The sequence below is a fragment of the Megalops cyprinoides genome, chromosome 1 (assembly GCF_013368585.1).
Source record: "Megalops cyprinoides isolate fMegCyp1 chromosome 1, fMegCyp1.pri, whole genome shotgun sequence".
NCBI lineage: Eukaryota > Metazoa > Chordata > Actinopteri > Elopiformes > Megalopidae > Megalops > Megalops cyprinoides.
Window position 1 is genome coordinate 7,100,041 of NC_050583.1, and position 10,914 is coordinate 7,110,954.

Consider the following 10,914-nt stretch of genomic DNA (forward strand, 5'->3'; position numbering starts at 1 on the left):
GGTTACCCTGTGCCCTGCCTCAAACCCCTCTGTGTGTACCAGCGGGCCTCCCTGCTAAAACCCGGGTTTGGGTGGCGTTCTGAGGGATGGTCTCTCCTGTGAGGTCACTCGGTTAGCTCTGGCTAAAGTCTGCAAGCCGCCAGCCTGCTCACAGAGCTGGGGGGGGCCATGTGATATTTCAAGCAGCATTCCTCCAATGAACTACTTCCCGCCGCAGGCGTGGATTGTCGGTTGTGAAACAGCGCCATGGTTTAGGCACCGTGACAACAAAGCAGCAAAAGGAAAAAAAACATATCTTGGTGATGATAATCAAGCTCTTCACCCGGCGAAGCTGTCAGACTCGGGGACGAGCATCAGTTCTTCCCTCTGTCCGTCCGCTGGTCCACGGTGCGTAGCCAGAGGCTTGGAATTGTGCCACAGCGCCGCCCTGCTGGCCGTGAAAGGAAGCGCAGTCCCCCAAACTCACGGAAAGCCAGGCTTGACATTGTCTTCGCTCACGTCTTCAAACCGCAGCGGACGGCTGATCCCCCCCCCCCGCCTTTCGCCGAGAGAATCGTTCGAAGATCACGGCGTCATCCCACAGTCGCCCAACGGTGTTCACAGTGCCTAACAGTGCAGAAGGCCTTGTTGTAGTCTCTACCGCTAACGAAGCAACCAATCAGAGTGAGTCCCCTGCATCTGCATTTCTGCACCAGATCACAGAACAGGTAGGCAGTCAGCACAGCTCAAACAGAAGCTCCAAATGGACTGGGGTTTGGACAGGGTGCTCAGCTGTAGATAACCTTTATAAATGTACACATTTCTCCATATACTAAAGAGAGATAGAGCGAGAGAGAAAGAGCGAGAGACTGGTCCGAGATGAGTAGTGCAGGACTTGTTTTTTCCCCTCAGGCCAAAGAAATAAAACTAGCATTTATGGTCTAATGGCAGTCCTCACACCCCTTCCCCAATGCAGGTACTCAGAAACTAAAGGCTAGTTCTGAGACTTCCCATAATGCTCTGCTTCAAATTATTTCCAATGACATTCCACCTCTCAGTTGCCCTTTACTTTACAGCTCAGGGATAAGGTGTAGCATTGCGATGTTAAGCTACGATTACCTGCAGTTCCCATGCAGCATGTCGCTCGTTGCATAGGAGCAATGTGACAGTGAGCACACAGGAATAACACAACATCACAGAGCTTTAAAGCAAAGTGCTACCCGCCCCACACTCCCTCTGTGGCCAAAGGCGGGACCTGAGAGGCAGAGGGAGAGAGGGAAAGAGAGACACGAGGTGTTTTCACTTCTTCTCTCTGCTCCTCTCCTCTGGGAATGTTCAAACAAGTCTGGCTCTCACCTCTGACCCCTCCTCCCATGCTCCCTGCCCCGCCCCGCCCACCCCTGACCCCGCCCTGACCCGACCCTGCCTCCCGGCCTCTGGAATGTGTTTCTTAGTTGACCACAGCCGGCTTCAGCACCGCCGGCCCCGGGGGAATGACCACCCAGGACAGGGGGTCGTGGCCGCCCCCGCCGGACAGGTTGAGCACGGCCCCCCGCAGCCCCTCCAGCCCCTCCCTGTCCTCATCCCCCGCCCCCCCGGCCCGGCCCCGCCCAGCGCGGCCGTGACCCCGCCTCCCCGCACTCAGGGCCGCCGCCGCGGGCAGGCCAAGGGCGGACGAGGCGAAGGCAGGCGACAGGAGCGGTGACTTGGCCAGCCCCAGGGCACCCCCGCCACCGAGCGAGAAGAAAGGGGCCCCGCCCAGCCCCGAGACGGGATGGGCGGCGGCCAAAGCGCTCAGGTCCAGCGGCCGGGGGCCCAGGTGGGCAAGGGGCAGGCCGCCACCCAGGCCCTGCAAGGCGTGACCCCCGAGCAGCGCCGCCGCCGCCGCCGCCCCCGGGATGACGATGTGGGCGCCGCTGACGTAGCCTAGCTCTGCCCCTTTGCTCCCCCCAGCCCCGCCCCCGCCCACCCCCGCCTTCAGCAGCACCCCTGCGGCCTCGTGCGGGGCAGGGTCCTGCGCCACGAAGTGGCCGTGCGCCTTGATGTGCTTGCGCAGGGAGCTGGGGTCGGTGTAGCGCTTCAGGCAGCCCACCATCTTGCAGTAGTAAGGCTTGTCCACGTAGTGCGTGCGCGTGTGCTTGAAGCGGTCGCTGGAGTTGGAGTACCGCTTGTTGCAGCCCTCGTACGGGCAGATGTATGGCTTCTCTCCTGAGGGCGGGGGGGGGGGGGGGGGGGGGTGGGGGGCAGGGAAGGAGGGGTGGGGGAGTCAATGCAGGAGAACAGCGGGGAGAGGTAGACTATCAACGTATGTGTTACTGACGGTCCCTCTTTGAAAGTTTGTGTGGACTTGTATGCCAGCAGTTGCAGTCAGACTAACCTGTGTGTGAGCGGTTTCAGGTGTGGTTATTATAACCTGCCTGTTAGCGGTTGCGGTCACACTGACCTGTGTGTGAGGGGTTTGCGGTTGTGGTTACTGTAACCTGTCTGTGAGCGGTTGCGGTCACACTGACCTATGTGTGGGCGGTTGCAGTCGCACTGACCTGTGTGTGAGCGGTTGTGGATCTTGAGGTTCTCCAGGCGGGAGAAGCTCTTGTTGCAGGTGGGGCAGCGGTGGGGTTTCTCATTGGTGTGCGTGCGGATGTGGATCAGCATCTTGTACCTACAGAACAAAGGAAAAAACACACACACCTCTGAGTCTGACAGACATACACATATACACACACACACACACACACACACACACACACCTGAGTCTGACAGACATACACACACACATACACCTGAATCTGACAGATATACACACACACACATGCACACACACACACACACACACCTGAATTTAAAACACACACACACAAACACAGCTAGATCTGACAACCATTTACTCTTTTAGTGATGGGGACACTGTGCTGCAGGAGGTGTCTTAACTCAGATAAGACATGTAAACAGGATTCTGACTCACTGTGGTCATCACAGCTCTCACGGCACCTGTTGTAATGAGTATATGTCCCTTGGCCATCCATCATCCATCTCTCAATCCAATTACGCAACTAAATCGCCTAAATAGATATCCTGGAAGTCATGTGTGCTGAGCTCATGAGTCAAACAGCTGCTGTTTATCACTCAGGTGAATGTTACACAGTGGGCGAAAAGAGCTCTGAAGAGCTTGGAGAGCCTTGGACCAAAAGATCTTTCTATGCCCGCAACTCAGCAACTGAAACTTCTAGGAGGTCAGAGCCCGCCTACCTGGCATTGAAACCCCGCCCATTGCGGGCACACCCCTCCCAGTGGCAGCAGTACCCAGAATCCTTTTCGGGCTTGACGTGGAAATCGTTGACGTGATCCACCAGGTCCTGCAGGGAGTCGAAGAGCAGGTGGCACTGGGAGGAGAGGAGAGGGATGAAGAGGGAGAGAGAGATTAGTGACCACAGTTCAAAAATGCCCGGCTACAAGGACCAATCAATTTCAGTCTGTGGTGTCCACCACCTTCCCACTTCCTGTTTCTCACCTTCATCCAGCGACAGGCCAGCTGGTCGTCCACTGAGAGCTCAGGGGAGGCCCGCTTCTCTTTGGGCTGGCCAATGAACATGGAGGACGGCAGGTGAAACCCGCCCCCTGCCCCAATAGGAAGGAAGAACTGGAAGGCCTGGGAGGAGGCCCCACCATCCAGGTAACGGACATGGGCAGAATCCTGGAGAGAGAGACAGGGGGGGCAAAGAGAGAGAGGGAGAGAGGGAGAGAGGGAGAGAGAGAGAGAGAGAGAGGGAGGGAGAGAGAGAGAGAGAGAGAGGGAGAGAGAGGGAGAGAGAGAGAGAGAGAGAGATGAGGAGGGAGGGAGAGAGAGAGAGAGAGAGATGGGGAAGGAGAGAAAGAGAGCGATAGGGAGGGAGAGAGAGTGACACAGAGAGGGAGAAAGGGTGAGTGGGAGAGCGAAATAAGTGAAAAGATGAGTGGAATCATACAAGGGAGATAAGAAGAGGAGGAACAGGAGGAAGGATGGTAAAACAGAAAGGAGAGAGAAAGAGATAACATGAATACACCCTGAGTGGGACCCACTCTGCTGTTAGCAATGCCATTTAGGTTAAACAGCTAACAGTAATCGCTAGCCTTCAGCAGTTATTAAACATTAAAATATTCCAAGGCTACTGCGAGATAATATTTAATATCTTTAATATTTAATAGCTCGGCTCCTCCTTTCTACCAGATACTGTGTTAAATGTTGAGTGAGAGAGAGTGAGAGTGAGAGATCTGCAGCCTCTTGCTTACAGAACAGTTTTCATTTCCAACTTCAATTTACTTCCTTTCACTTTCAATTTAAACTAATTATTGTGTTTGAACAGAGGTAGCCATTTCGTTGCGCGAGTTGCCGGGCTAATGGCTAGTGCAGCAAGCACATACTGCGTTCTGATAGAGTGGCTGGAAGTTTGCTAAGGTTAAATCCCTGAAACTGTAATACCGTTCATACTTTAGGAAATTCTCAGTGGTTATTGGCCATAAGTAATCTGCATTTTTCACATTTTGGCGCTCTTCTGCTCGACTTGGTAGCACCATGTTTTTTGCATTTATAATACTGAGTTTGAGCTCCTCAACCCCTGTTTAAATTCATAGTTATACATTGTCCCCTTTAATGCCTTTTTTTAAGCAATCGGTGATTGATATGTAGGATCCCTTTAAAGTTCTGACAAGCAAATCCACTTAGCTCAATTACATTTACATTTACATTCAGGTCATTTGGCAGACGCTTTTATCCAAAAGCGACTTACAAATGAGGAACAGCAAGCAAGCTACGGTAGTGTAGGAGACCTTAGGGTAAGCTTTAAGTGTAACCTAAACAACTAAAACTCAGCTAAATAAGTCAAGGAAAGTAGAAAAACAGAGGTAAACGAAGTGAAAACACAAGGATAGACAGGCAGAGGAGACAAACAAGTAGTGACAGGAGAAAGAAGTGCGAGGCAGAAAGTGCGCGGAGATGGAATCGTGTTAGAGTTGTTAGAAGTTGTTAGGAGAGGAGGTGCTCTCGGAAGAGCTGGGTCTTCAAGAGGTTCTTGGAGATAGAGAGGGACGCCCCTGCTCTGATGGTGTAAGGTAGCTCGTTCCACCAGCGGGAATTACATAACATTACAATTATTTGGCAAACACCCTTATCCAGACCGAGTTGTACAGGTTACAATTTTTACATCCATTATACAGCTACAGTTATCCATTTATACAGCTGGATGTTTACTGAGGCAATTGTGGGTTAAGTAGTTTGCCCAAGGGTACAACAGCAGTGCAACAACCGAGCAGGGAATCAAACCAGCAACCTTTCAGTTACATGCCCTGCTCTTTACCGCTGTGCTCCACCGCTGCCCAAACAGGTACCAATATGAGTTTGAGTCAGCTTGACAGTCTTAATATTAAGCAGGTATCGTGCTAATTCGGAATACGGTGTTGAGCGAAACCCGATAACTCCGACATTAACCTAAATTTGCCCCTCCGCCCCACCCCAACACATGTGTTAACGGGACATGTCACAGGGTCCTGCCGTGTGCCTGTCGTAAGGGCTTCCCGAGAGGGGCAGGAATCCAGCTCCTTAATCAGCCAGCCAGCCCAGGCACGTCTCAATTAAAGAGATAAGACCGCGCTGTTCCCCCCGGGGGGCACGTCGCCCGCCCCACCTAATGCGGTGCACTGCAGATCCAATCACACAGGAACGCCGCAGCAACAAAGGCCAGCTTCACACAGACCAACCCGGTCAGGAGGGGAGGGCGGGGCGGAGCCTGAGTGGGGGGGGGGGGGGGGGGGTGACGGGTTCTGTTAACAACCTCTCTGGAGATGTGTGGCGCGTTACGGCTGGCGGCTGGGGGGGGGGGGGGGGGGGGGCTAGGGTGACAGTGCAGGATTGTGATGCTGGTTTCGGTGACTCGGCCCCCTCAGCCGCTCTGTCATTTAAGACTTTAATCTGCGTCCCGCCCGGAACGCCCCAGGGCCTCCCTCTCCTCTTGACACGGAGGGTTCAGCTCAGGACACCCGGCAGCCACGGGGGGAGGGGGACTGACTGGGACACGGAGGAGGGCGGCGCTGGATACTGAAACACACACACTCTCTCTCACACACACACACACACACACACACACACTCTCACACACACACACACATACATGCACACACACACACACAAACACACACAAACACGCACACACACAAACACGCACACACACAAACACGCACACACACATGCGCTCACACGCCCGTCTAAATTGAATTGGGGTGAATTGAATTAGGAGACGTGAGGTCTGCACAGGATTGCCGTCCCTCTCAGGGATAACAGCTCCGGTCGCTCCCCTACAGAGGCAAGGCTTGTTCCCTGAACACAGGGGGTGCTTGATGTGCTGCAGGCTGTGTCGGGAGGGAGGCGGGGGGGGTGGGGGCTGGCGGCGGACACGAGTCCCTGTTCAGAGGGGGGCGATGGAATGTGGAGCTTTTCTGTAAAAAGCTTTGCCCTGGCAACCAGAAAAACACCCCCCCCCCACTTCCCCAACCCCCCCATACTGGAGCTCTGACCCACAAACAGATCCCTTTACAGGAAGCCAGGTGCAGGTTTATCTCTAGTCCCCAGTATGAACTGTCCAGTAGAAGACCGATCCAGTAAGCAGACGGTCCACATTTGGGTTTGGAGCTAACGCCCTCCTGACCGTACCTTTGTGGGCACCTCTGTGGCATGACCCACCCCCAGATCCCTTTGCAGAAAGCAAAGTACAGGTTTATCACTTCTGGGAGCAGCAGAACCACTGAGCCCTTTGGTGTGAACTCCCCAGTAGAGGACCAATCCAGTAAGTAGCTGGGTCATGTTTGGGTTTGGAACTAATACCCTTCTGGTCCTGCCTTCATGGGCATGTTCTGTCTTTACCTTCTCAGCTATAGGTATGACGATGCCTCAGAACATGGTCAAAGGTCACCTAGGGTCTCCACGGTTACCCTGGGTTTAAACGTGTTCAGACACTTGTTGACATTTTTGTAAAGGAAAAGACATAAGCAGCCCAGCTCAGTACAATGTTGCAGTGAAAAGAAGACGATGGTCTGTTTTTCTGTGGGGTTCCCCTCAGGTTTCGGGGTTTGGGGGTGAACATTACGCCCCCTTCACTCACCCTGGACAGGAGGGAGGAGGCCCCGCTGCCGTCAGACATCTCCGAGGGGGATGGGGCGTGGCGGGAGGCCGGGGACAGGCTGAGGTCGACAGGCGGGGGGGTCGGGGGCTCCACCTTCTCCGGGGAGTGTGCAGGTACACCTGGGGGGGGGGGGGGGGGGGGGGGGGGCACACACACCGGTGCTGAGCACCAACTCTCACTGCAGCACCTGACTTCCCCTTACCAGCTCTACCACAGACCTGCTGCAGCAAACCCCCCTCTTACAGCCCACCTGGAGTTCTGTCATTTCTGAAACATCACCCCCTTCTCCTTTAAATGCAGTCTGTGTCGATCTGTGATATAGATCAGGGCTCAGCTCCACTCCAGGCCTGGAGAGCTCCACCCCAGAGTTAAATCCATAACAGTCTCCTGGAGACAGGCAGAAGCCTCCCTGATCCCTTTAAGGGGGCTAAGGCCATGTTTCTGCAGGTTTCTCAAAGACCACCATCAGCACTGTTCAAGAGGAAGTGATGTTTATACATTACATTACATTACATTATTGGCATTTAGCAGACGCTCTTATCCAGAGCGACTTACATAGGTTACAATTTTTCAATGTTATCCATTTACACAGCTGGATATTTACTGAGGCAATTCTGGGCTAAGTACCTTGCCCAAGGGTACAGCAGCACCGGGCAATCACTCGTAATCTTTCGGTTACGAGCCCTGCTACACTGCTGCCCAATAATTAATACTAAGTAAATTAATATTAATATGTCCAGAACACCAGAACTATTAAAGCAATCGCATATTACTGCCTGGTTTCTGTAAAAAAAATAATGTAATTATAGTGACTATATTAATGAATGGTGTTTCTAAAACACAGTCACACAATCTGAGATTTCTGTTGTTTTGATGATATATGAGGTGGTTGTTACCGGGTTTAGCACTGTTATTGTGGTTGTCACTCTGATCGCTATGGTGGCTACAAAGTGATTGTTCCTGATTTTATCACCATCATTGTGATTTGTGATTGTCAGTTATCACTACTGTTGCTACACAGTGATTGTTACTGTGTTTATCAGTCATCGTGATTGTCACTCTGATCGCTACTGTTGCTACACAGCGATTGTTACTGTGTTTATCAGTCATCGTGATTGTCACTCTGATCGCTACGGTGGCTACACAGTGATCGTTACTGGGATCACTTCTGTTGTTATAATCCGTGCTGAGCCCGTTAGGTGTTCAGAGAGTGACACATCTTACTCTGTGTGTTTCTCAGGAGCTGCACCGACCTGTGTGGTTTGAGGCCTGGGAGGAGGGGACGATGACCACCGTCCCGTCCTCAGCCATCCGGAGCTGGCGGGCGCGTGCAGCGTTCAGCGGGGCGCAGATCGAGGGGGGTGTCCCCAGCGCCCGGTCTTGCCGGCCGCCCCGTCCCTGCGGGAGCTTCAGGTCCAGCGGCTCGTCCAGGGACAGCATGGCTGCCGCACCAGGCCCCGCCTCCTGCACGACCCAGACTCCGCCCACCTGCACACAGGGGCCAATCAGGGAGACCGTGTCAGTTACATGGCCGGACACATTACAGTACGTTGCAGTACATTATATTACATGACAGTACATTAGCAGACCCTCTTATCCAGAGTGACTTACATAGTTTACAATTTTGTACATTTATACTGCTGGATATTTTACTGGGGCAAATGTGGGTTGAGTACCTTGCCTAAGGGTACAGCAGCAGTACCCCAGTGTGGAATCGAACCAGCAACCTTTCCATGACAAGGCCTGTACCCTTCTGCCATGCCACACTGCTGGCCATGGTTCAGTTAATGATCATAAGGTGAAAAGCCAGGGACCATATAATAACACACACATAGACATGTACTGTTTCCTATCTCAAATGCACGCAAATGCTCTCCATAAAACTGTTTCTGTTCTGATGTCAGCTTTGCAGTCCAAACATACCCATTAATTACCCATCCTTCACAAGATTCTACTTGTTTCTGACACGTAAAAGCTCTTCCACTACCTCAGAGAGTGCATAGTGTTAGTGCACATTTAGACAAATTTACAAGACTTAAACTCATAGTAGATACAGGTGGAGCAAAAACACCACAACCACAGGAATCCAGATGAGATAAAGCATCTTGCTTAAAGCTACATCTGTGTCCCACCTGAGACTCAAACCTGCAACCACAATATAGTAATAGAGTTTAATGCTTTAGAGTTTGTTTTATAGTATAGTTTTATAGAGTTTAATGCCCCCCCACACACACACACGCAAACACACACATACATACACACACACACACACACACAAACACACACATACACACACACACACACACACGCACACAAACACACACATACACACACACATACATACACACACACACACACACACAAACACACACATACACACACACACGCACACAAACACACACATACACACACACACACACACACACACACACACACACACACACACACACACACATACACACACACACCCTTTCAGCCTTGGACTTTTGCTCACGTATTGAGCTACAAGACTGCAATCTCAGTGTTCTGTGTGTTTCACACATTTCTGTTCAACAAGCTTAAAGTGACTGGAATCTTGCATTCCAGCTCCGGGTTTTCCAGCTCTCCTTACAGGTCCACCTCTCAGCCAGTGGCCTCCGCCCAGGCTCCAGGTCAGCTGCATCACCTGTCGGACCCGCCCAACACCTTGTCTCATTTTTTTCATGGAGGTAAAAAGATCAGCTCCCGTGCTACACCAGCATCAAGGGGGCGGGATCTAGCAGCAGGAAGCACACAGCTGCAGACTGCATCTTCAACAAGACCAACCAATCACGTGGCTCGTCACTGAGCCTAACTGTGCACATTACTGCGGTTCCTTCTGGCTGTCAGCGGTTTTGACCTTTTTTTTTTTACCTGCTTGCAAAACGCATGTCTACATATTGACTTCACACAGAACGTTTGCATTCTCCTGGCAAGCGACTCTTGGAAAACAAACGGAGAGAGAGAAACAGTCACAGCCTTGCCTACAAGTGAAAGACACACAAACTGTGACTGACAAACACGCCTATTCCTTTCCAGTCTGTCACCTTGACGAGGAGACAATTCCCCTTGGCCCCGCCCCCTATGGCTCATTAGCTGTGCTCCTCAGCTGGGAGCGTCACGCCCTCATCCGAAAACAAAGGGCCTCTCTCACACGCCTCATCCCCCCATGTGTAAACAATTATTGGTGCAAGCTGGCAACAGCTGCAGTAAATCATCTATTCCTTTCTCTAATAGGCTCACACCCTCATTCCAGCCCCCCCCCCCCCATTCCCCTGACGGCTCAGCAGTGGTACGGTCCTGCCTGTCAGTGACAGGAGCATGATTGTGTTGGAATGTTACACAGCTGTAGAGATACGGGGGGGGGGGAGGAGGACAGATAGGATGCATACAGGATCTCATTCCTGGAAATTAGACACACACAGACACATTGTGTAGAAGAGCGCAGAGTCACACCCAGATAGTATCCTTCTTGAAGGGCCTCCACACTCCCCTCAATGTACCCTCTTTGTGTGTGTGTGGTTAGTGTTAAACTCTACATGTTTATACATGTATCAGGGGTATCCGTGTGTCAGAACACAGTAGCAGTCTCTACCAATCACAGCGCACCCTGTATGTGCACAGGCACACACACACACACACACACAAACTACACTACATCAGGGCAGATGCTCACTGAGCTTCCAGCTCCTGTGCTGTGGTGTCTAACTCTCCCTGACAAGCCCTGAACAGCCTTCTCCCTCTCCGCCTCTTTCTCTCTCTCCCTCCC

The 10,914-nt window shown here is 52.2% G+C and overlaps 1 protein-coding gene across 1 annotated transcript; it reads right to left on the minus strand.

Annotated features, from left to right (window-relative positions):
- Nucleotides 1–1,408: 1,408 nt before the first annotated feature.
- LOC118790331 (zinc finger protein GLIS2-like) lies at nucleotides 1,409–8,600 on the minus strand. The gene is made up of 6 exons (XM_036547243.1): nucleotides 8,381–8,600; nucleotides 7,107–7,246; nucleotides 3,488–3,670; nucleotides 3,226–3,359; nucleotides 2,520–2,638; nucleotides 1,409–2,187 (listed from the first exon to the last, which is right to left on the minus strand). Exons 1-6 carry the CDS (start codon nucleotides 8,565–8,567, stop codon nucleotides 1,430–1,432), a joined length of 1,521 nt encoding a protein of 506 aa, XP_036403136.1. The 5' UTR covers nucleotides 8,568–8,600; the 3' UTR covers nucleotides 1,409–1,429.
- Nucleotides 8,601–10,914: the final 2,314 nt, after the last annotated feature.

What these genes read in the sequence shown, in the direction of transcription:
- LOC118790331 (XM_036547243.1), bottom strand. Translation starts at nt 8,567, where the DNA reads ATGCTGTCCCTGGACGAGCCGCTGGACCTGAAGCTCCCGCAGGGACGG. An exon ending in CCTCCTCCCTCCTGTCCAGG is followed by an intron (nt 3,671 to 7,106) that starts GTGAGTGAAGGG and finishes CTCTCTCTCCAG; the next exon opens with GATTCTGCCCATGTCCGTTA. An exon ending in CCACAACCGCTCACACACAG is followed by an intron (nt 2,188 to 2,519) that starts GTCAGTGCGACT and finishes CCCCGCCCTCAG; the next exon opens with GAGAGAAGCCATACATCTGC.